This window comes from Bombyx mori, chromosome 13, assembly GCF_030269925.1.
Source record: "Bombyx mori chromosome 13, ASM3026992v2".
In the NCBI taxonomy this organism is placed as follows: Eukaryota; Metazoa; Arthropoda; class Insecta; order Lepidoptera; family Bombycidae; genus Bombyx; species Bombyx mori.
Window position 1 is genome coordinate 6,324,790 of NC_085119.1, and position 26,760 is coordinate 6,351,549.

General features: G+C 35.5%; 1 protein-coding gene across 1 annotated transcript in view; it reads right to left on the reverse strand.

The window, feature by feature from the left end:
• Window positions 1–60: 60 nt before the first annotated feature.
• The window catches only part of LOC101739543 (low-density lipoprotein receptor-related protein 4), a 31,448-nt gene continuing 4,748 nt past the window's right edge, over window positions 61–26,760 (reverse strand). Inside the window, exons 5-35 of the mRNA XM_062671759.1 lie at window positions 26,497–26,701; window positions 26,204–26,333; window positions 18,603–18,709; window positions 17,340–17,499; window positions 17,106–17,256; window positions 16,716–17,035; window positions 16,459–16,645; window positions 16,233–16,386; window positions 15,947–16,156; window positions 15,686–15,867; window positions 15,217–15,380; window positions 14,999–15,136; window positions 14,787–14,892; window positions 14,533–14,683; window positions 14,293–14,454; window positions 13,999–14,214; window positions 13,724–13,910; window positions 13,557–13,647; window positions 13,308–13,470; window positions 13,107–13,240; window positions 12,943–13,030; window positions 12,762–12,867; window positions 12,387–12,690; window positions 11,646–11,977; window positions 11,432–11,555; window positions 11,226–11,320; window positions 10,904–11,147; window positions 10,456–10,714; window positions 7,964–8,155; window positions 7,689–7,876; window positions 61–7,603 (exon numbers count right to left, since the gene is read on the reverse strand). Of these exons, the coding sequence (XP_062527743.1) occupies window positions 7,454–7,603; window positions 7,689–7,876; window positions 7,964–8,155; window positions 10,456–10,714; window positions 10,904–11,147; window positions 11,226–11,320; window positions 11,432–11,555; window positions 11,646–11,977; window positions 12,387–12,690; window positions 12,762–12,867; window positions 12,943–13,030; window positions 13,107–13,240; window positions 13,308–13,470; window positions 13,557–13,647; window positions 13,724–13,910; window positions 13,999–14,214; window positions 14,293–14,454; window positions 14,533–14,683; window positions 14,787–14,892; window positions 14,999–15,136; window positions 15,217–15,380; window positions 15,686–15,867; window positions 15,947–16,156; window positions 16,233–16,386; window positions 16,459–16,645; window positions 16,716–17,035; window positions 17,106–17,256; window positions 17,340–17,499; window positions 18,603–18,709; window positions 26,204–26,333; window positions 26,497–26,701 (5,400 nt within the window). The 3' untranslated portion in view covers window positions 61–7,453. The remainder of the gene's footprint in view (window positions 7,604–7,688; window positions 7,877–7,963; window positions 8,156–10,455; window positions 10,715–10,903; window positions 11,148–11,225; window positions 11,321–11,431; window positions 11,556–11,645; window positions 11,978–12,386; window positions 12,691–12,761; window positions 12,868–12,942; window positions 13,031–13,106; window positions 13,241–13,307; window positions 13,471–13,556; window positions 13,648–13,723; window positions 13,911–13,998; window positions 14,215–14,292; window positions 14,455–14,532; window positions 14,684–14,786; window positions 14,893–14,998; window positions 15,137–15,216; window positions 15,381–15,685; window positions 15,868–15,946; window positions 16,157–16,232; window positions 16,387–16,458; window positions 16,646–16,715; window positions 17,036–17,105; window positions 17,257–17,339; window positions 17,500–18,602; window positions 18,710–26,203; window positions 26,334–26,496; window positions 26,702–26,760) is intronic.

The following is a 26,760-nucleotide window of genomic DNA, read 5'->3' on the forward strand; positions in this document are numbered from 1 at the left end:
TTTTTCATATCGAACGCCTTTTTTTTTGAACGAATTTGTACCTAGTAAATAAAACACCAGTTGGGTATTATTGTTTTTTTTATTATTTTCGTTTCAATTGAGTTTTCAACAGATTCCACACCTCTTACGTTGGAGGCATTCCAAGAGGTGTAAAAACTGTACACTAACGTAAAAAATACAAGAAAAAAATAGTGAAAAATACATAATAATACTTGAGAATTTTGGCACACACCCACTCTATAAAAGTAAATAATTATAAAAACTAAAATGCGCATTGTGCGTTCTCATTGTCGCGTTTAAGGTGTATGTTTTATTAGATCTTAACAAATTATTATGTAATTACAAATGAATAGAATCCAAGAATAAGAAAATACTCGACGAGACTGATCTTCATAAAGTACTTCGCGGACTCAATCGCGTTAATCGACAGAAAGAACCGACCATGAAAACTGGCCTGCGAACCCCTGCTTTGATCTCCGCAACTAAGTCTCCGATGTACAAGCAAAGCAAGTTTATTTAAACATTTGCTATCTCTGAAACTATGTTTAAAATTATAATGTAATTACAAACGAATAAAACCCAAGAATAACAAAACACAGGGTCAGATTGATCTTCATAAAGTACTTCAGGGACTCAATAGCGTCAATCAACAGAAAGAACCGACCATGAAAACTGGCCTGCGAACCCCTGCGTTGATATCCGCAACTAAGTCCCCGATATACAAGCAAAGCAAGTTTATTTAAACATTTGCTATCTCTGAAATTATGTTTAAAATTATAATGTAATTACAAACGAATAAAACCAAAGAATAACAAAATACAGGGTCAGATTGATCTTCATAAAGTACTTCGGGGACTCAATAGCGTCAATCAACAGAAAGAACGGACCATGAAAACTGGCCTGCGAACCCCTGCGTTGATCTCCGCAACTAAGTCCCCGATGTACAAGCAAAGCAAGTTTATTTAAACATTTGCTATCTCTGAAACTATGTTTAAAATTATAATGTAATTACAAACGAATAGAACCCAAGAACAATAAATACTAGATGAGATTGATCTTCATAAAGTACTTCGCGGACTCAATCGCCTCAATCAACAGAAAGAACCGACCATGAAAACTGGCCTGCGAACCCCTGCTTTGATCTCCGCAACTAAGTCCCCGATGTACAAGCAAAGCAAGTTTATTTAAACATTTGCTATCTCTGAAACCGTTTAAAAATTATAATGTAATTACAAACAAATGGAACCCAAGAATAACAAAACACAGAGTGAGATTGATCTTCATAAAGTACTTCGCGGACTCAATCGTGTCAATCAACAGAAAGAACCGACCATGAAAACTGGCCTGCGAACCCCTGCTTTGATCTCCGCAACTAAGTCCCCGATGTACAAGCAAAGCAGGTTTATTTAAACATTTGCTATCTCTGAAACTGCTTAAAATTATAATGTAATTACAAACGAATAGAACCCAAGAACAATAAATACTAGATGAGATTGATCTTCATAAAGTACTTCGCGGACTCAATCGCCTCAATCAACAGAAAGAACCGACCATGAAAACTGGCCTGCGAACCCCTGCGTTGATCTCCGCAACTAAGTCTCCGATGTACAAGGAAATCAAGCTTATACAAGCATTTACTATGTTTAAAAAACACAACACCGAAATAAACTAAAACATATTTAAAATTGAGACAAAAATATAAGATTTTTTATTCCGAATAAAATTTTAAGGTATTTTTCATCATAAGAGCTGTGGAATCCGCACACCGAACATGATTTAAATTTAATTTAAAACATGTTTACTATAAATGTAATTGTAATACTAAAATCTTAAACTTACAGGCCGCTAATATAAATCCACCTGCTTTCGTCATTGCAAAAGCAAGTGGATAGCCCGAGAAGAGGATAGGAACGATATCGCGTAAGTAGTAATGCGTTTTCGGAGCAGCGGGAGAGGTGAACCCGTGCACTTACTGCGACAGCGTCCGAGCTATGCGCGTCACGCCCAAGCACGGATTGAACCATGCTTGTTCGAACTCGCATAACCGGCTCCAAATCAAGGAAATGATACACTTCCTTTAAATGAAGCTGTTTATTTACAAGAAAATTCTGAAACACAAAAGCGCCAGGTAATTAAATAAATATAGAAAGTGTGGCACGTGTAGATGGTCAGCACGTTGTAGTCTCTCTGGGCTATTGAGTTTAGGCTATAGACATCTGCCAATGGGCTATTTTGGCAGACGGTGACTCGCTATATCACCTCTCATTGAATTCCCCTCCTAGTCATAGTCAAAATAGACTAGAAGGGGATGTCAACGTGGATAGCTAAAGGTGTGGTAGTATAGTGACGCTGTTTTGTTCGAAACTACTGCATTCACTATTCTACTTCACCTCCGAGCAGTTAAGCTCTAGCGACTCAAACAGAACTTTTCGTTTCAAAAAAGTTCTGAAGAGCATTCAGGTCCGTGGTGTCGCCACTCACCAACAGCTCGCCACAAGCTGCCCTGCGGGCAATCCATGAGGTTTGCAGTACTTATAAAAGTATTTAAACCCGTGAAGTGCACTAGTTAGTTAATAAGCCCACGACCCACCTGGTAAATGGTTACCGAAACCTACATATATACATAACAGCGGTACTGTTTGGAACACGAGGTTGAAATATCAGTTTCATGGTGAAACTGCCTTCCTTTAAACCGAACCTGACTGTTTGTGGTGGAAATGAGTAGGACGGTGGAATTTACTCTTGTGGGCTTCCATTGCGATCTACCACCAGTATTATAAACATTTACAATCAAATTTGGTTTCGCAGTCTGTAGAGTTCATAGCTTTTCTTTCGTTGGTTAAGCTATTCGTTTCATTAAAACTTACTATAAATTTATAAATGAACATATAATTTGTATAATAATACAATGTAACTACAATTTCAGCGATAGCAAATGATTTTTTTGTGAGTTCTGAAGTATAAAAATACAGGCCGTGGCCGAAATCATAGAACAATAACTGTATTCTTTCCTAAACTACCTTAGACTTAAATCACCCTGTCACACTATTCGTAAGGTTGAAATATCTTGTCTTTATTCCGTCGAAATCCAAAAAGAAGACTTACGGTTTTAACTCGCTTAAAATATTCTGATTTAAATAGCCCTTTGCACTCGGGTGTCCTTTTTGAGGGGACATCCCAAATCTAGCATGTCACTTGAATGTCCAGGATGTCTCTTGGAGGAACCCAAACAGTATTTTCTGAGAATTACTTTTTTTATTTAATATGTCTTTTGATATTTTCGAAATGGTAAAAGGTATAAATCGATATTGATGTGATAAAGAAATGAACAGCTAGAAGGCGTTAAACTGCTAAATACATATAAAAGCGAAACGTTCTAAAATCACTTCAGAAATTGTATCAAAACTTTTGAACATAAAATTTCCAAAAAGATTATCTAAATCCTTTTTTTTTCTCTACAAGCTATTACAAGTATTAGACCAAATTATCGTAGAGAGAGGTTCACGAAAACGAAGGCAAGTTCTACAGAAAGATGTGATCGAAATTATTGATGAAGGTTTGGCATTGTTCACTACACAATAATTAAAAACATATGTAGCGAACACGTTTGAAAACAAAACTATTAAAAAAATGACAGCACTAACAGTTACTAAACGAGGAAAATAAAATCCGTTAACAGACAGAATAGAAAATGGTACTTTGCTGTTTTGTCTCCACGTTTAATTAAATGTATGTAGTAAAATACCTTTCTCAACTTTTCCCACGCCTATTATACTGTTTTAATTTTTTAAGATCATGTTTGCGCAAGAAAGTAGCAGGTAATTAAGTAATGCCCAGAATACGTTCTTATTTTAATAATCGTCCACATTCAATGGCCCAAGGCTAGGATTAGGACGTCTCAATGATTTTACAGAGTGCTAAATTTTACAAATATGTGATAAACTAGTGATTATATTATTGATATTAGGTTCTGTCACTTCTAAGACCTTTTTTTTTCGAATGTCATGTTTATTTTTGTATTAAATATTCATATAATTAAATATAAATATGAGTGCATCAGTCTCTGGTTCTCTAAGTTCAGAAAGATTCTAGATAACCGTGCGTGATTTGTCCTCAATTATTTATTTGTATTCATTGAATTATTTATCTTCAAAAGCTAATTGTACTTATTATTTAATTCTAGGGATTCGAAACTTTTTCTTCTTCTTCTAAACTGTTTACTGATAATAGGGAGTTTTATAAGCACACCCGTGTTAGTATTACCATCATGCCTGTTTCTACCACGAACCAGTAATTTGTTCCCATGTGTAACGGTAGCTATTAATTCAGTGCGACTGTTACTTCGATTTAATGTCATACAGTGACATCCATGACGTGGTGAAACAATCTGCACTCTTTCAACAGCTTCGCATAATATGGGCCGTGATCTCATCTCGCTATAGTAAACTTAAAAACTACAGAATCTCCCCAACAAACGTGATAAAACCGTAAATCAATTCCTTAATAAATACGTGATTCGTGAAAACTTAGTAATGTTTGGTTTAACTTGTTTTTAAGACGACAACATCAAAATTGTTCACCGCACTGTGGTAACTCATTTTGGTAAAATCTTGTAAAACATAGGAAATTTTGTTATTTTTACAAAATAACTAAGTTGTCATTCACAAAAATTTGCTTATTATAAATAATATTCTAAAATGGACATTGTATCTATTTGTAAGAACCGACCAGAGTGTAAAATTATAATTAATAATTGTATTAAAGTTTTACATTCATTTCTTTATAATTTTTGTGATAAGATAAAATAGTTACTGGTTCATAAATAAAATCACTATCCATTTAGATGAAAATAAAATAATACCTCCAAACACGGAAAATTATCGAAACTTAAAACTAAAAGAAAAACTAGGTAAAACACGATTCATTCGTCGTAGGCACAGAAATATGAAATGGAATTGAATTGTATTGACAAAATTTAGACCAAATTATTCGGACGTCTCAGCACCTTTTCCGTGAGCCGCGGAAAAGGTCGCGAGTTTATATTTTCAACACAAAACTTATCAGCAGTACATATATATTGTTGCATCCACACAGTACATCATATATCATTCTAAAATTATACGAAATAACATTAATACAATTATAGGGTACTAATATATTTGGTAAAACTGTAAGCGTCTTGTGTACTACAACTTTATTGTGGGATTCTATTTGCATTCCTTTCTTACAAACATAACGAATACAATTTCAATTAATTTAGTCCAGAGAAGATATCGACTTCAAAGAGAGTTGAGAGTTTGTCCTAGTGTAGTTTTAATTTTATTTTATTGCTTTAACGGCGAACGAGCTGACGGTCCACTCGATGTTAACTGGTTACCGGAGCCCATATAACTCAAAACGTGAATACGGCCACCCACCTTGAATCAATAGTAATAACGTAAATAATTTTTTTGCAGAAATGATATTTATTACACGATATTGTTTCTTCATCGTGGAAGTTATTCGTGGAAATATGATAAGTACGTATTTCATTACAAAAACAAGCTGCCTGCGCGATATGAACGATGGCATCGATATAATTGAGGCCGTCAGTGCAAAAATGGCCTAAGTTTACCTGAGCTTACTATAGTAAGTAAGGTAACAAAGTGGTCTGAATTTATTTTTACACTGCCTCATAGGCAAAAACAAAACGCTCAAAAATAATGTTGACAAAGCCATCTGCTACCTATGGGCGAAACTAGGGATAGGCCGGTTTTGCATCAAAATTTATTATGTTTTAAATAAATTGCAATATAGTAGGACCACGAATATGAAAAAATGTAGGACAGGCCACTTTTGTGCTGACGGCCTAAAGTATCTTTTCTCTGAGGCCACAACGGCTTACTGTAGCTAACTGTCGAGTTTAGTCTGCATTTGTAACACAGCCAATTCAGGTCCTACAATAGTAGGATCTGAACTAGCTTGAATTGAATTGAACTGAATTGAAATAAATTACAATTGAATTGGTAAATTTTAGTCGATTTAAACGGTATTTTTAGCACGTACGAAATTTATTCACCAAAGAGATTCTAATGAATTTTGAGCGACAGTCAATAAACATTGATACCAGCCAGTTTCTTCGTGTTTACCAATAAAGTAATATTACATACCGTATACAAATATATTAGCACCCTTCGAATGATGAATGAATTCCTACATTATTAATGTGAATTTTATTACGCTCGGTATGCCTTCAACAGATTAACTATTTTATTTCAAATAAAAATTGCGCTATTGTACATCAGACAAGTGTTTGTATATTTTGGATCAAAATAAACTTCGTTTATATTAGTTTGTTTTATTGATCAATTTCTGACTTAACCTTGATTTTTTTATGGTTTTAATTTTTTTTATAATATTCATTGTATCATGCCGAAATCATGGTCCATCTGGTATTTAGCCATTAGCAGAATACAACACATAAATAGTCAGACTAAAATTTATGTTAAGTATGATATAATGTATCTTCACTAAAATTTATTCATTAAATTTTTTAATCATAAAAAATATTGTAATGAAGTTCACATAATAATTTAGGATTTAGAGTTTTTAGTTCTAGAAACTAATCCAACAAATTAAGGTTCACAGGTACGCATCGCAATTTAGCCTGGCAGGGAACTGTGTTTCCCGCCAAACCACAGCCATAACAACTATCCAAACTATGTTTTACGAAAATATTAGTTGAAGTGAAATTCCATTCACAATTTATTTAATACAAGTAGATACATATATTTATTTACAAATAACACTGATCATCATCCTATGACTAGATGAGACGTCTATAGACTATAACATTTTTTTTATTTATCTTTAGGGAAACATTATAATCTATATTAATTATATTGTTTATGTACGGAGATACTTTTTTTTAACTGACGGATTATTATTTAATTTTCATAATAAAAACAATTTACAGAAAATATTTACAATATATATAAATATTAGTATGGATGTATTGAGGCCACAGCCCATAACAGAACTACGCCTTGATGTTACAATAAAAAAAAAATACTTAGGAAAATATTAAAGCAAACGCGTATTAGATAGATACTTTACAAAATTTTCAATCCAACATCCAAAATTGACGATTTTATTTGAGTATGCAATGATTTTTTATTTAATTATTAAAATATTAAAATCTAATTATGGTCAACGACCTTACATTATTGTTGAAATAACAACGTTAAATTCACATTCCGGGTTCAATTACAAGCATGCACTGCACGAACACGCGTAAATTATTCGACTATCAACTGTCCGATATGCATTTCAACACAATAAATTTTTATGTATGTTATTATAGCTCTGTTAACAATAAACTTATTTTACTTAGTTCGATAATGTGCATAAATATTTACGTCATGCACGCGTTCTTGTAACGAAAACACTTTTGAAATGTTCGTCGTTCGTTCCTTCAAGCGTAGGAGTGCAGTGTCACCGGTTCGAAGTCATCATGCGTGGGCGGTCGCTTTGTCGTCGTGAGGGCTTGTCTTTGGGGTGGAGGAGGCGTAGGTGTGGGCAGCAAACTGGTTCCCTCAGGGTAGTACACGTTCGTTACCCGCTCCTTAATAATGTTCATAATGAAACAAATTAATATCGTCAACGACATGATACATAGGAACGTTCTAAAAATAATGATACACAATTACCTGCTGTTTGTCGTACTTGAAGATTCCTTGAAATCGATTTTGTCGACGCTCAATATGATCAGGGCCGTTACCCCCCGGACCTCCCGTTGCGCAGCTATAATTTGGATTGTGAAAAGATATGTGACCGGTAGAATTGCTGAACTCTTCGTCTTTCAGTTCAGTGTCTCGATAATTTCGGAGCATTTTCACTGCGAACAGAATTAACTTTAAAATTCAAGTATTCAAAACGTATGTTTATACTTTTTTTGTTTTGTTAAAAAATCTTTGTTACTTACCGCAATAAATCGTGACGAAGAGAAATGCTAAAATAGAAATTAATATTATCCCTCCAGCCATCATGCATCTGCCAAAATAGTCCGGACTAGGGGTCGGTGGGGGCCTTACTGTTTTCTTAAACTCTATATCAGAATAGTCGTAGTAAGGCGGGTAATGCGCCGGAAGGATATTTTCGATCAGGAATTTTGGTACTGTAAAATTAATTAATTGTGTTAGCACGATATTATTTTATTATACTATAGATATTATTTACTATACTATAATATTACTAGCTGACCCGGCAAACGTTGTCTTGCCATATATAAGATTTCTAGAGAATTTCTAGTGTAGAAAAAAAATGACTAACTTATTGGAAGTGTATAAGGATGTGGAATATGAGTGAAAAAGGCCTGGAGCGCTGTGAACGATGAGGGAATGTTGTTTAAAAATAACAAAACACCAAACATTAATTGTTTTAATTTATTAAAAGTAATAATTATATATATAATTAATTCATTACATAATAATAATCTCTTAATGCTGCAGCGTGAACAATATTTTTTGTTAGCCCGTCTTTAGCTAATACAAACAAACTTGATGGTTTACCCACTCGAGAGCATGCAACGTATAATTGTCCGTGTGAAAAACATGGTGTGCTCAAATCTAAGCCACAAACAGACATTGTTTGGCCTTGGGATTTATTAATAGTCATTGCAAATGGCAATCTAATCGGAAATTGAATACGCTTAAATTGAATTGGCACATCTGTGGGTATAATAGGTATTCGTGCTATCAATATATTTTCACCTCAAAACTTGCCATTTAAAATGGTGCCTTCGATAACTTTTTTCATTTATTTTTTAATGACTAATCGCGTACCGTTGCATAACCGTGGCGGCTTCAAATTACGAAGCAAAATAATTGGAGATCCAACCTTCAATTGTAAGTTATGTGATGGCATGCCTGGCAAATTCAGTGAGTTCAAAAACTCTGTTGGAAAATTTACAGCTTCAGTGTCATCGCAAACTGTATCAATAGATTTATAATATGATACCAAGTCCCCTGGCAATAGCTGTTGTATCTTCAGATTTAAAATGTCAACGTCCACATTGTTTGCAGCTAACATTGCTCTTTCTGCAAGTCACTCGAGATTTATGTAATTCGTGTGTACATCAGGAAATATTTGTTCAATGAGAGCATCTTGCGAATCAATGATAGTGCAGAAATCATTCGCTAATTTTATGTATCCAGTTTCAGCTATAGTGACTTTTCCATCGCCGATATTTAAGAGTTGTTTTGAGAATGTTTCAGCGGATGGATCTTGAAGCATTTGAACTCGCATATTTACTTTCAGCTGTACTATTTCAACATTACGCCACAATGTCGATGATTTTAAGCAGGCGTTGATTTCAACAGCGTATGTTGAGCGAGGAATGACGGGAAGTGTTTGTCTAAAGTCACCTGAAAGGACTAACCGAGTGCCACCAAATAGTTTGTCGTTGTTTTTAATATCTTTCAATGTCCTGTTCAACGCCTCAAGCGAATGTTTGTGTGCCATGGTACATTCATATTTTCCACACTAAGCACCGCCATGTCACTGCCTTTATGGACATAATTGCAAATGTATTTGATGCTTTTCACAGAACTGCAGAACTCAACATTAATATGAGCATTGTATGTTTTGCTCAGCAGGGGTGAATATGGCACGACCTAATGATTGTCAATATCAATGTCTGTGTTGCTGATGTTTTTAATAAATGATTGTCCGCCATTATCTGGATTCCTTCGACGATATGTTGGATATCCGTCGACATTTGTGATTGTATCGTTAGTGAAATCTTTAGGGATTTTTTTAACAACATTTAGGTAACATCCCTACTCCGTGCTGTTTACTGGGTCAGAAGTGACACCTGTAGACATCTGGCGGGGATAACTAATTAAATGACGATTGATCAGTTTTCGACCGGAGAGGAAAAATGATTAAATTACTAAAATGGCTATTAAAAAATAAGGGTTAATCGTAGAAGGGTGAAAATTGAGGATTGTATGTATTTTTGTATGTTGTATCATAAAAAAATAGAAATTAAAAATTTTGTCTAAAAAATAAATAAAAAAATTTAGGGGTGGACTACCCCTAACGTTTAGGGGGATGAAAAATAGATGTTGGCCGATTCTCATAGATACCGGATAAGCACAAAAAATTTCATTAAAATCGGTCAAGCCGTTTCGGAGGAGTATGGCAACGAAAACTGTGACACGAGAATTTTATATATTAGATAAATGCGAAAGTAGGTTTATTTGTTTGTTACGCTTTCAAACCACTGAACTGATAAACATGAAATTGTGCATACATTTTGTCAGGGATCATAGCGTATCCCTCCTCCAGAAAAAATTACCATTCCTAGGGCATGTATGCAATGATTTCTTCATTTACGTATGTAAGAGCTCTTTATATTCACAATACAAATATTTAATTGTAAGCTTAGAGAATGTTACTAAAAATATTTTTTACCAGTTGAGCATTCTACATGATCCGGATCATCTGGGCAGGCGCAAATATATTCATGGCCTCTGAAAAGGCATAAGTGTGAACATCCACCGTTAGATTCCTTGCACGGGTTCCATCCATGCTGGCGGTCCGCTGAAACAGCCTTGATCTCCATCGCCATCTCCAGATTGGTTCTGATCAACGTTATGTTTTTCCCTGTTCTTTTATCTGCTCTGATAATGGATTTTTTGTACCAATCCGTCCAGTAAATATAATCTTTAAACTGCGAAGAGACAAAAACTATTTAAAAATCTTAGTACAATAAGATTATCTGGTTTTAGAATTTTATTATAGCTGTAAAAAAATAAAAAGTACATGCTCTTTAATGTTTTAGATATCTACCACAGTACTGATACCAAAAACATAACTCCATGTTAATTTAATCGTACTTCTAAATAATAATTGCGCAAACCTGCGTCATTCCAAAAGGGTTCTTTGCGTCTGGAACAAGTTGGACTCGATGCTGTCCATTTAAATCAGACGTATCAATTCTATCCTTAAGCGCGTCAGTCCAATAAAGTCTTCTTTCTTTGTAATCTATTGTTAGACCATTAGGGAAACCCAAGTCAACTTGCACGATAATCTGCCTTTGGCTACCATCTAAGTAAGACCTCTCTATATATGGATGTTCACCCCAATCACTCCAATATAAATACCTACGAGAAACAGAATGAATTATTAGCCGACAATCAATAAAAGAATGCATTTAAAATAACAATGTAACTATCATGTACCCTTTTGCTGGAAACAATGCTAAAGCTCTTGGTTCAGTTAGACCAGTTATGAGTACTTTTCTTGATGATCCGTCCAACCTTGCAACCTCAATAACCTGTAAATAGTTTAAAAAATTAGAGAGAATAACCGTCTAAATACTGTGTAAAATAATTTAAATATTACCAATGAAAATGTGGATTACTTTTGGTGTACCATGATACCATACCTTATGTTCATTATCCGTCCAATAGATATTATTTGCAATCCAATCAACACCCAAACCGTTTGGAGTTTCCAATTTCTGAGAGATAATTGTTTTGCTTTCACTCATGTTCGTCATATTTATAGACCTGATAATAAAATCGCATGATGCATTTGATAGATATATTCTTAATGAATTCCAATTAATTGATCAAAGATGAGAAGTATATGTTACTGACCTTATCACATTCAGATCAAGATCTGTATAAAAGATCATCTTTAAGTCCCAATGATAGTCCACGGCGATGGTATTTTTCACTTCTTTGACTGGAAGAGTAACATCCCACTGCTCGGGACTTTCAAGAGAAATGTAAGTAATACTTCCTCTAGTGGCAAATATTAAAAATTCTTCAGGATGTGACTTGCATTTCTTTGGCGTTTGGTCGGTTGTGCTTTTTTCGAATGGCATACCCGTTGGACACGCACATGTGTAGCCGAGTGGTGACCGAAGGCAAAGATGAGAACACCCGCCATTATCAGTACCACATGCATTTTCCAAAACACGTTCACTCTATAAAAGTTGTGAAATGAAGTTTATTTCTAATAATTTCCTAATAGGTTCAATCACAGGGGGATAACAATACCCTGTCTGTTCCAGCCACGAAGCTATTGGTCTAATTCAATTCAAGTACTTGTTGGAATGGCTCTATTGCCAATCTTATGTCTCAAAATTGGCGGCGTTATTAATTTAGTGTGTTTTTTTTATTGCCCTTGTAGGCAGACGAGCATACAGCCCACCTGATGGTGAGTGGTTACTGTCGCCCATGGACTTCAACAATGTCAGGGGCAGAGCCAAGCCCACTCGTCATTGTTGGTGGAATATAAACACAAAATTTATTAATATTTTACACAATATTAACAGCTTACACGAATGCGTATGTTTCTATGATATTGCTTCAAAATATGCCTTGAAATATTACCTGAATCGCTCTGATATCCATTAAGCCTTCTAGATTTTTTCTTATAACTATTGGATCCGAAGCGTTAGTCTTGTCAGCTCTGTGTAATGCTTTGGTCTTCCAATCGGTCCAATATATATGCTGACCAACGATAACGATTCCGTAAGGGTATGGAACGTTACTTAAAACAGTGCGTCGATCGTGGCCGTCAAAGTCGGAACTTTCTATTGTTAAAATTTTAGCATCGTTCCAATAAAGACGTCCCTCTATTCTATCTATGGCCAGGCCGTTAGGCCATTTGATTTTGTTGTCCACAATAACGCGCCTGGATCAACAAGAAACATTATAAATATCACTTAAGTAGAAAATGTTGAAAAGGAGATAAAAATAGTATACCGATTATTGCCATCCATATCTGCTCTTTCGATTTTAGCTGACGTTCCCCAGTCTGACCAAAACATATAACCGTATTCATAATGTAATGCTATGGCTCGAGGTGAATCTAAAAAGAAATACATAGTTTATATAACCTAGAAATGGGCATTAACTATTACAATTATTACATTAACAGCAATACCTAGGCCAGTCCATACGAGTACTTTCCTATTCCTACCATCTAGTTCTGCCACTTCGATACTGTTGCGACCGCCATCAGTCCAATATATCTATGGAAATATAATATCATATTAATATTGTTATTTTGTTAATTCACTACCTCTCCCAATATATGAGTCATATTACCTTGCGTCCGGTTGAATCGATGACAATACCGTCAGCAGTGTGTAGGCCATTACCGATTACAGTTTCAACATGTGTTCCTAGTCTAGTTGCGCGTTGTATTTTCCTTTGTCCCGTATCAGTCCAGTAAATTAGACCTAAATACCAAGAATCATTATAAAATTGTCTTTTTTAACTTATATTATTGTAGTGAGTATTACTAACCTGTGCTGTGATCGACATCCACGCCCAGGGCATTCTTCAGTGGTGGCAACGGTAATACGACGTCAATAAGATACGGTACGTCTAATGATATGACCCGAATATCCACACGGTGTGCAAAAATCAAATAGTTGATAGGACCATCGGCACAAGTTTTACCATCTTTCTGCAAATTGACAGCCAGTTTAGATCTACTTGAGATCTTCTTAGAAAATAATTCCAAATTATAATTTAATATGTGTAGTAGCTTACATTAAGCTTTATACCGATAGGACAGGCACAAGATCGTCCTCCTGGTTTCAAGAGGCATAAATGTGAACATCCTCCATTATTCTTGCCGCATCTAATAAGTAAAATAGCATTGAAATTAATTATGATAATTCTCATTACAATAAATAATCTATAGTCATGAAACATGCCTGTTAAAGCCGCTTGTTCTTTCCTTGTGGAAAACTCTAACATCCATAAGTCCAGCTACACCAGACCCTAGTGTTCGTCGTTTAGCTCCAGTATCTTTGTTGGCAGCTTGAATTGACTGTGTGTCCCAATCAGTCCAAAATACTTCGTCACCGTACAAATCCAAACCAAAAGGATGGGGCAAATTTTCTGTTTAAATTACCATAAAATAATTAGGCGAATGATGTTTATTTTCCAAAGGATACACTCAGTTTAAGGATGCATTAAGTTGTCTTACCAATTAACTTTGTTCTCCCAGTTCCGTCTAAATTTGCATACTCAATCGTTTTATTTCCACCATCGGTCCAGTAAATACGATTGTGTACAAGGTCTAAAGCTAATCCGTTAGGCCAAGTCATTTGTCCGAAGATGAGTTTTTTGCGATTACCACCGTCCATATCGGCTCTTTCAATGCACGGACTCGCTCCCCAATCAGACCAGTACATAACACCACCTAAAATACGATGAAACAGGTATTTTAAATTAAAGCCCTACGAGATGTAATTATGAATATATCGTAATACGAACTCACCTTCTGGATTAACAACAATATCTCTTGGTTTATCAATGTGATCCCAAGCTAACAAAGTTCTCATACTACCATCAGATTTCGAAACTTCAATTCTGTTTGTTCCACCGTCGGTCCAGTAGATTTTATCAGTAATCCAATCAAATGCTAAACCCGCTGGCCAAACTGCAAATTTAAGCAGTGACATTTAAAAATAAAAACAATCAACTCATGCTGTATTTTGTGTATATAAAATAATCTTACTGAGGTTAGAATCCACAATAGTAGTTTGGTGGGATCCATTAAGGTATGCGCGGTTGATTGTGTCTTTTTCCACATCCGTCCAAAAGATAGAATTACTTTTCTGATCCCAGTCTAAAGCCACTGCCGATTTAATAGTTTCAACAGGAATAACCTAAATGTGTTGACGATAATTTATAACAATATTTTTATTTCTTGCTTAATTATATTAGAAACAGACAAAGTAAATAATTCGCATCTTTATAATTACCACCTACCATGTCTAAAGAATCTATTGGCTTCTTAGATTCTAGTTGTTTCAATCTTAAATCTTTCCTCCGAGCATACAATAATAGTTTTTCGGGAGTTTCTTCGCAAGATCGACTGAAAATTTTCAGGCATAAAATTTTACTTGAATATCGGCCATGTTTTAAATTAAATATCTCAGTGGATTAATATGATTTCAATATAAAATTTCACTATAATTTACCCGTCAGAATTTAAATTGAAGCCAACTGGACATCGACAGGAAAATCCGTATGCATTAGGAAGACAAAGATGACTACAGCCTCCGTTGCTTTTGCCACATTTATTTTTGTATGTTCTTAATTGCCTGAGGGGATGGTAACTGGAAAACACAATTTCCAAAATAACTTTCTGAATAAGTGAACAGTTAATATTATGTATAATTTTTAATACCCAACTCACCTATGAATATCCATAGGGACATTAAGTCCAGCATGCACAGTTTGAATACCCATTCCTGTATTCTTATTAACGGTAGAAATGCTTTTCGTATGCCAATCTGTCCAGTAAATGGCATCATCGAACAGTGTTAACGCGAACGGATGGGGAAGACCTTTCGTTGTGACCTATTACATATGTAAAACGTTTAAATCCACATGAAATTATTATGCAAGAGTACTGCGATCGCCAACCGCTTACTGGTGGTACTGTTTTGTAAGCCTGCACCAATAGGTATCATTACATTGTCTATTTCTGCCACAAAACATCTATGCGTTCCAATTTAAGGGGTAAGATAGCCATTAAGCAATACAATCGAGACATCTTGTTATATCTGAGAGCTCCAATAATTACTTAACACCAGATGGTCCGTAAAGTCGTTCATCCATCTAAGCAAAAAAATAAAACAAAAGATGTTTCCGAAATATCATACCTTGCGCCGATCTCGGCCGTCAAATGCAGCTCTTTCGATAACATGGTGCTTTGCATCAGCCCAGTATATTTTAGATTCCGTATAGTCAATAGTTAGTCCGTTAGGCCAAAAAATTTCGTCATATATAACAGTTTTGCGTTTATCGCCATCCATATCAGCACGTTCAATTTTCGGGTTAGGACCTAAAAGGTGTTTATTAGATATGTATCGTCTAAAAAAATTCTCGCCATACATTTTAATTATATTTCTTTTAAAAAATACCCCAGTCTGTCCAAAATACTAATGCGTCTCCGGGATGTACAGCAATTGCCCGTGGTTTGTCTAAATCGTTGGCAACTAAAACCGCTCTTTTGGAACCATCAAGGGTTGCCACTTCAACTCTTCTTGTTCCTGAATCGGTCCAGAAGAGAAGATCGTGTATCCAATCTACTGCCACTCCTGCCGGTGTCTCTAATCCCCACCTAATGACATCTAAAACAATTTTGATTGATAATCTACGGAGTCAGCACGAAACAAAAACGCAATATTTAATATATATTTTTATTACCTGACATATTTTTTGTATTCATTTGCGCAACACGGATAACTCGTAAGTTATTTTCAGACCAGAATACAAGTTTCTTTTCGTAATGATAGTCTAAAGCTACCGCATTATGTAAACCTTTGACCACGGACATGTAATTATCACCAGTTAACCACACCTAGAAAAATAATGTGAATGAATTTTGAAGCAACTTATATAACCAACCTATCCTTAAGTGGTATAAACCTACCTGTCGTATCCCAATCCTATTCGAGAACAGAAGTGTTGGTGATTCGCCTGTTGGCTTACAAGACCTTTCATCAGGTCTTAAGATGTAGCCAGTCATGCAACCACAACGGAAACTTCCGACTGTATTGGAACATGTTTGAGAACATACTGGATCTTGTTCGTACATACACTCATCGATGTCTCGGCAACTAAAAATGGCTTTGTTAAAAGTTAAGCTCTACAGAAAACCTATTCTAAAAGTAGCTATTATTAACTTACCTGTATTTATCTTCAGCTAATAAAAATCCCATAGGACAAGCGCAGGCTGCATGACCGTCGTACGTAGTAATGCATAACTTCTCGCATTTTTCCTCGGCAGAACATTTTCTCTTCAACGGACATCGTTCTTCATCATCGCCACGAGGACAGTCCTTCATACCATCACAAACGTGCTTCCTGTTTACGCAATTCCTAAAAGCGTTACTCATTAAATGTTCTTGAGGCCTACAAGTGTATTGATCTTCTTCGCAGCTAACTTCGCAGTTCATTTCATCTTCACCATTAGTGCAATCCCGAACTCCATCACAGAGCCAGGTTTTCTGAAATAATTACATGTTGCTCCAAATGTGTTTTCAAGAAAGACGATGTGTTTTGATTGCTGAAACTCACCAGTACACATCTTCGATCAGCGCAAGTATATTCATCTAATGAACAATTTCGTATGCTATTTGGTTTGCAGTTTAGTTCATCTCCACCGTCTGCACAGTCCCTTTCGTTGTCACATCGCCATCTTTCCGGTATACATTTGCCGTCGTTGCATCTAATAAAACATTGAACAGGGCTTAATACATATTGTTATCAAAAAGACTTAGTATTTTTGTTCAGCAATCATAACGTTCATACTTGAATTCGCCAGCGTTGCAACTTCCAGGCACCATTGGGCACGAGTCTTCGTCTGTCCAGTCGCCACAGTCGTTGTCGCCGTCGCACTGGAAATCCTTGGGAACGCATTTCGTGTTTTTGCATTCAAAATCGATTTCTGCGCAACGCATGAGCTCCACCGCTAGTAAAATATAGAATTATCTGTTACGGCCAATTCTAAAAGAAATTACGTTAAAACTCGACCTACCGCTTAGGTATCGCTTAGGCATACAGCGGCCTGCATACCCTGTTGATAATTTTTTACTCACTTGATAAATGTATTTTTTATTAACATAACATGTTATATACAATATTAACATAAGCAGAACCTCTTGTTGAATACATCTTATCTTCGTCACGACGGTTAGTACGCATGTACTCATGTACTTATTTACTCATCTTATGTTTATTCGTCAAAAATTTAATTTTTTTTTTAATTTAGCTTCATCTACCATTCAAAGTTCCACAACTACTGATGAACAATTTTACGTTCCCCAATAATAGAGGCGAGTGGACGTTTTGGCGGGAACGCGAGGAGTGAAGTTGTGTGACTTGTTTTATTTTGTCTATTTAGTGTTCCTTCTGCTTTAAATGTGTAATAACGTTTACCACCATTTTACTGAGATTATATTCATCCCATATCATCTCATCTCATTTCATTTAATTTCACTCCATACTATTATTTTTCATAAAAATAAGGATATAAATTAAAATAAGAAATGACCTAAAGGTCTTAGTTATTAAGTCAGAATCTCCCTTAAAAAAAAATTGAGGCGGATAGTAGATTTGAGCATTTCTGTAAAAAACTATGCTCTACCGAAACCAATTCAGACGTGTGTCAACAAAATTAAAGATATGCAATGATTTGACAAGCCGGATTGGAGCGTGGTGCGTTATAAAGATGTTCAAAAAAAGTGTGTAGCGTTTCCAGCTTTTACTGAATTAAGGGTCAAGGAGCTTTGACTTCTAGAGGACCTTAGTCTTACGTTGGTTCCATGTCGAACGTGGATTTGCCGCATTATCTAATGCTTTTTTGGCACAGAACGACTCATATCTAATCACCTTTAATGTGAATCGAAGTTCAGAGTTTAATTCAATTGAGAGTTTTAAAACCCGTTCCGCCTCCTGACGCCGTCTTTCATATCGGTTTTCATAATTCCCAAGACTTCGGACGTCTTAGGAGACAGAATACAATTGTTATTGGAGGGTATTTTTTTTATATTATCATTATAAGTAGATACTCACGACAGTCGGCTTCGTCAGAGCTATCAGGACAGTCGGGTTCGTGATCACATCTCCAATGTTGAGAGATGCATTCGCCGACGGCACAAGTAAACTGGTTTTCACGACATCTAATTCGAACATCGATAATATTTAAATATAATATATAAATGTTTTTTTTATTGCTTTGATAGGTGGACGAACTCACGGTCCATCTGGTTTTAAGTGGTTACCGGAGCCCATAGACATCTACAACGTAAATGCCGCCACCCGCCTTGAGACATGAGTTCTTTCTTAGGTCTCACACACTTTTAACAGTACAACGGCTGCCTCGCCCTACAAACCGAAACGCATTACTGCTTCAAGGCAGAAACAGGCAGGGTGGTTGGTACCTACCCGTGCGGACACACAAGATTAGCAGTAATTACGCAAATTATAACTTTGCGGGTTTGATTTTTATAACACGACTAGCTGACCCGGCAGACTTCGTAGCGCCTCAATCGATAAATAAAAGAACTAAATTTTTGTATAAAATAAACTTAAAACAAGTAAAAGGAATCCGTCCGACGGGGGACACATCAAAGGAAAAACAAAATTGTTATTTTCTATTTAATTCCGAGCATTTCATATTTATCTACCTTTTAAACTTGCTCTGGACTTCCACAAATAATTCAAGACCAAAATTAGCCAAATCGGTCCAGCCGTTCTCGAATTTTAGCGAGATTAACGAACAGCAATTCGATTTTATATGTATAGATGTTATTCTTTCACCGTGGAAGTCAATCGTGCACATTTGTTAAACACGTATTTTATTTGAACAGTTGGTACCTACCGGTGGGATTCGAACACCGATGCATCACTACATACGAATGCACCGGACGTCTCATAATTTAGGCTACGACCACTTTATTTCAAAAATTACACGCAACTTTTAAATAAATAAATAAATCAGAAACGGGAGTTGTTATTTTGGAATGGAATGGAATATGACGTATTACACGCAAGGTAAAATAGATAAATTAAATGGCATTTCATATAATGCTCACATTACATTCAGTCTAGGCATATACCTAGATAGACGAATGTGGCTTAAAGACATTTGGTCCAACCGAGAACGGTTAGTCACAAGACTGGAAACATTAATTGGAAAAAATGCCAACTCGCATCCACAGGCAAAATGACCATCTACAAAACCGTTTTGAAGTCAATCAGATAAATGGCTTGCACTTTGGAGAACTGCCAAGAATAATAACATCGAGATCATTGAACGGATTCAAAACAAAACAATAAGAAGATTTAAAAAACACCGCATTATATGTATAGTAAATTTTTTTTTTTTTTTTTTTTTTATTTATTTATTTATTTATTACAAAAACATACAATTTTAATCATAATAACAAATATTGAAACGATGTTATCTGCTGTAGTCATAGACTGTGTTGCAGATAACAACGCCAACCCCTACACACAACGAACAATAACATATAAATTTAAATATTTCATAAACACATTACAATAATTAATTTTAAATACAATTATCAAATCAATACAATATTATTTCAAAAGTCTGTCTAGAAGTACAATTAGTGTATGTGTGTGTGTGTGTGTGCGTGTGCGTGTGTGTGTGTGTGTGTGTGTGTGTGTGTGTGTGTGTGTGTGTGTGTGTGTGTGTGTGTGTATGTGTATGGCTGAGTGTATGTGTAGATGCGTGTTAATACCTAATATATAAATTTCTCATTACCAAAAAGTGTAATCTACTCCAGTAATTCTTCTATATCTTCGTATGTAAGGGAGAAAAGCCATCTATCAATGATAATTTTAACTTCTTTAGAAATAAGTGGGTAAATATTTAGTAATTTATTTATCTTGTTGTACAGAATAGAGCTTAAATACCTATAGTGAGACCTGACCACATTATAATTTGCTACATAGATTTTGCACACTCTGCCCTGACGACGAGTTTGCGAACAGATATTAGGGTCAAAAACGAGTTCCAAATGTTTACGTAACAATGTGCTACTAATAAAAGATTGTCTAACTCGAGGCACTTTGCAGATATCATACAATTCCTCCGTTGGAAACCTTATTGGTTTTTTAGATATTACTTTAAGCACGGCTCTCTGTGCTCTTTCCAATCTAAGTAATAATCCTTTCCTACAGCCTCCCCAAACGACAATGCAATAGGTTATGACAGAGTGTGCCAAAGCATAATAAACCATTTTCAGTATGTGGAGATCGCTTGATGTTCTTAGCTTCCGAAAGACAAAGATAAGCTTTCGTACTTTTCCAACCAAATCATTTATATGCTCTTGCCAAGATAGGGTGCCGTCAATTTTTAGACCAAGATATTTTACAGCATTAGTTCGTGAAATTTTTGGACAAAGATCATGTGTGTTCGTTTCTGAATGGCATTGATGAACAGTCAAGGAAAAGGAAAGCGGTGGCTGCGATACATTCCTCGGAGAGAAGGTAACAAATCTAGTTTTTTCCATATTAAGGGTCAACAAGTTAGTTTTAAGCCAATCAGATACTGTCTCCAGCGCTTCCTCTGCACATAAACGCGTCTCTATCCAGTTATCACCATGAACAACTACAGCTGTGTCATCAGCGTATGTAACGATATTTGTATTTTTAATTTTTAACAAGCAAAGCTCGTTTATGTACAGAAGAAATAGGGTAGGCCCAAGGACACTGCCTTGTGGGACACCGTAAGTGACAGACGCTTCTTCACTGGTGGTATTATCAATGGTGACTATTTGTGAGCGGTTAGACAGATAGCTTTGAAATATTTTGAGTGAGTGTCCCCTGATACCAACGACTTCCAGTTTACTCAGCAATATAGGTACAGATACAGTGTCAAACGCCTTTGATAGATCGAGGAAAATGGCGAGCGTTTTAGCTTTGTTGTTTAGGTGTTCTAATATAGTGGAGGTTAGTTCCAGTGCTGCGTCTTCAGTGCCTCTACCAGATCTAAAACCGTATTGGTTTTGGGCAATTATGTTATACGTTTTCAGGTAATTTAGCAGTCTCTTATTTAATAATTTCTCAAAGATCTTAGATAAGGTTGATAAAACTGATATGGGCCTATAATTTGTAATATTCATCTTATCACCATTCTTGTGTATGGGGTGCACTAATGCTTTTTTAAAAACTGTTGGAAAGATACCGGAATCAATACAAGTGTTGAAAACATGACAAAGCACCGGAGCGAGAATGAGACCAGCCGCCTTTATTAAAGCAGCTGGTATATCATCCCAACCCACCGCACAATCCCCTCTCAAGCCATTTATCACTCCCATCATTTCATGAATATCCGTACCGAAGAGCGTCATTGAGTTCTCAGATGATGTAGTTGTAATACTCGGACGTTGCTTGTTGCGTGAAGTATTTGACTTATTCGTTATTTTAGATGCATAACTCTTTCCAACATTTGCAAAGAACTCATTTACTGCGTTTGCCGAAGCCATGGGATCTCCTTTGAGCGATAACAAATCACTGGCGGAAGATCTATCATTTGTAATGTTCGATATGTTTTTAATATGTTTCCAGGTAGCCTTCGGATTATTACGATGTTTTAGAAACTCATTTTTTTCATATTCCCGTTTTAATTTCTTTAATAGGTTATTGCAGAAGTTCCTATATCTCGTATATGTCTTTTTCAGTACAAAATTATTTGGGTTTCTTTTTGATTTAATATACAGCTTGTCACGATTTCTGATGCATCTTAGGAGCCCACAAGTAATCCAAGGTTTTATAATTTTTGCTTTATTAGGTACACATCTTATAGTAGTATTTGATGCAACCACATCTGAAATAATGTTGACCAGTTTCGAAGCAGCTATATTTGGATTAACAGCAGTCAGTACGGGTGAAAAGTCAACGCTTTCAAGATTAGTTACACAGGCAGGGATGTTAACATGTTTTCGTCGTTTAGAATTTTTTTTACGAGTAATTTCCGAATTACAGAAAATAACAATAGGGCGATGATCAGTAATTTGAGTGTCAAGTACTAGAGAAATTGCAGGTTTATCTGATTTTAAGATTGCATGGTCAATACAGTTGTTTTCGCGCGTTGGGAACAAATGAGCTGGAAGCATACCATGTGAGGCCAATACATTTAAATACAAGTCAGAAACCGCATCTCCGACATTTTCAGAAATATCTATATTTAAATCTCCGATTAAGAGCATTGTCTTAAATGATTTGAGTTTTGTTAAAGTTTTGTCTAAGCTATTAATAAACCCGTTGATATTACGAATGGAAGGAGAACGATACACTGCTAGAACAGCGACACTTGTACTCAATTTGACTAGAATACAGCTTGCATCTATGATATTACAATCCTCTATTGAGACTGGAATGTCAAGTCTCACATAGGCCACAACGCCATCGTTTTGATTGAAATATTTGGATTTATAGCATTTAAAACCAGGTATACTAGGCACATTTGTGCATTTACTTAGCCAACATTCGGACAAAATAAGAATGTCAAACATTAAATTAAGACGTTTTATCAAAATAAGAAAATTGTTAAAGTTAGCTATACTACCTATACTTCTGATATTCATGTGAAAGATTTTAAGCGCTGTGATGTCATTTTGGACATATGTACAACATTCTTCAGGAGCACAAATGTAGGATTTTGAAGTAGTTAAATAATTTAAATCGTTTATCATGCCTGTGGTGTCATCCATATTTGAAAGTTAGAGTTAACAATTTGTTGTACTTTTTGCGAGGGTCACCTATGGTCAGAATATAAGTATTTGTTACCAATCGAAAATATAGTAGCACAGGTTTGAGTATATGTACTTGAAATATTATCTTCATTTGTTTAAATGAGAAATTACTTGAGCAGAAAATATTACTTTTTATATGTGTGTGATTTGTAGCGGAGTGTAAAATGTAAGTGTCACAATATTGAGTACATTTAGTTAAATAAGTAATAATGTATCTAAAACGGATCTGATCTGCATAATGCATGAAAAAAAATGGTTTCATAAACTTTAAATCTGTCAAAAGTTGAAGAGAGAGTTCATTTCATGACGTAGGTTGTAAAGGATGAAAAGGAGTATGGATAAAAAAAATGCTCGACGTATATGAAACAATAGGCTATTCATCATAAAAATAATTTATTATTTACTAGCTGACCCGGCAGACTTCGTAGTGCCTCAATCGATAAATAAAAGACCTAAAACAAAAGGAATCCGTCCGATGGGGGGGACATCATAGAAAGAACAAAATTGTTATTTTTATTTAATTCCGAGCATTTTCATATTTATTTTAAACCTTTTAAACCTTCTCTGGACTTCCACAAATCATTCAAGATCAAAATTAGCCAAATCAGTCCAGCCGTTCTCGAGTTTTTGCGAGAGTAACGAACAGCAATTCATTTTTATATATAGAGATTAGTTATTAAAAAACATTTTTTTTTAATCTTTGAACATGAATGTGTTTGGATAATAATAGCACAGGGGCGAAAGGGCGTAAGTTATCAGTTAAACGTATTTTAGGTTTGATATACTTCTATTGCCGTTTATTAAAATATCATAGCAAAAAGTAGAAACAAAAAACTGTGTTTAAAAAATTAAGCTTAGAATAATAAGTACGCCCACGGAAGCTGCTTGAATCGGCGGATCGCTCTCAGGGCGCAGGCTGCGCGTAGACGGAATGCCGCCCCCGCCCTGGAATATTGATCCAACCGCTACGAATGTGCTACCAATCTGTACCGATCTCGATTTTATCCGTTTTGTCGCACTGTTCTAGCCCTATTCAATATACTACGATAGTTGTATATTTGAAATTGAATTATTTTATAGAAGCTTTCACTGGAGGTAGGTAGGACCTCTTGTGAGTCCGCACGGGTAGATACCACTACCCTGCCTATTTCTGCCGTGAAGCAGTAATGCGTTTCTGTTTGAAGGGTGGGGCAGCCGTTGTAACTATACTCGAAACCTTAGAACTTATATCTGAAGGTATGTGGCGCACTTACATTGTAGATTTCTATGGGTTCCAGTAAACATTTAACACCAGGTGAGCTGTGAGCTCGTCCACCCATCTAAGCAATAAAAAAAAAGCTGTGGAATTCGGTACTATAAAATTAATACTGAATGTTCGTACAAAACCTAGATACTTGTTATATAAATAATTTTTGAGTCTATTGTTAGGCAGTCTATTTGATATCTCCTGGTTTCATTGACACGTACGTACGTACACATAATATTCCAATCCACGTTCAAGATTATTTGAAAAGCTCCCTATAATACCGTGCGTTGGAATAGAATAGCTTTTCAAACGATACTCGGAATGAATTACGCAAATGAAAGATTCGCCCACAACCCGTGTGAGTCATTAGCAGAATGACGTAATACCTATTCACCCTAGATAACAATGACATCATGGGGCAGGTTATGGTAAGGGGTGACACGTGCGTAATCCCACTCAACTGAGATTGCCTTAATGCATTTTGACAACGAACCAACGAATTTTGACGTCGAAGATGTCGAGTTGATTATGATATTTACTTTCGAGTAGGCGTTCTTGTTTGCTATATAGCTTTCACGTTGATTCTACCCACGAATTATAATTAAAAGATTTATCCCTAACTCATTAAAATCATGTACAATCAGTTTATTTTATACTAGCGACCCGCCCTCGCTTCGCTTCGGAAACATTAAAACACACATGGACCAAAAAATAAAAATTAAAAAATAAATAAATAAAAGTAGCCTATGTTCATCAGGGACAATGTCGGCTTCTAATGGAAAAAGAATTTTTCAAATCGGTCCAGTAGTTTCGGAGCCTATTACAAACAAACAAACAAATCTTTCCTCTTTATAATATTAGTATAGATTAAGAAGAAACAGGTCTATTTTCGTCAATAAAATAAAAACAACTATCACAATTATCTGTAATGGAAAAATGAACCTGTTTTCATTTTTCATTAAAACATTAAGTATGGAGGTAACAGTTTAACCAATAAACAAATGAACCTATGTATTTTAGTGATAGGAAACTAGAATTGAAACAAAGTAATTTAAAAAGTAAAAGCTCTAATACATTTTGTTGAAGAAATGATATTGTGAAAACAAATCAATTCCCAAAAGATATGGACGATACCGCAATAGAAAGAACCCGTGCAAATACAAATATGACCGAAAATGTATTTTATAATAGCTGCTATGATTTATCTACATTATATTTCTGTAGTGACAATGGCTCTGTATATAATTAACTATTATAAAAAAACCAAGATACCCCTTTTTATCCATCCTTCCACCTTAAGTTCCAATAAATTATTCCTTAAATAATCTCATAGCGAAGAAGAAATCCCTTCCAGTACTAAGACCGCCCTTTATACTTTTATTTCTCATTGCATATTTTTTTATAAACTGTTTTGATGCACAATAAACATATTCTAGTACATATCCATATAAATTTAAGCTGTAGAAGACACAAATTATCATGAGATTAAAATCGTTTATCCTTTTTTCTAAACCTACCTCTGATTACCAATATTGTCGGTTAAAAAAAAAAACCTTATTCAGGAAAACAAATACATATAAAAACTCGGCTATGAACTACTATTTGTATGTGTGAATGCCCAAAATGTAATTTTAATAACCCACCTTCCTTTAGTGCAATTAGTTTCGTCTGAGTTGTCACGACAATCGTTGTCACCATCACACACCCATCCTTTATGAATGCATAGGCCGTTGGAGCATTGGAATTGATCGGCTGTACAATTTGTAGGTGCACCTGTACACAAGTATCTATATCAATCCAGATCTCATTTACAATTGTAGAACAACCAGAGCATATGACTATGAGCTCTTGCATGTACTTAACTCCAGGCGGATAATGTGCTAGTGTACCGATCTAGTTGAACAAAAAGCAAGGTTTAAAATAGAATAGAAATTACCGCAATTGATCTCATCCGAGAAATCCCCGCAGTCATTGTCTCCATCGCAGAGCCATTCTAAAGCGATGCACACATTTGTGCTGTGACAAATGGTACGGTTTTCATGTTCGTCACAGGATCTCGCGCAGCCGGCCTCATCTTCGGCTTCGGCACAATCAGCAATTCCATCGCAACGTTTTTCCATAGGAATGCACGTGCAGGATATCTATAAACAAATCTGTTTGTAGGACCTTAAAAAGGAAATTTTTTATGTAAAGGTAGATT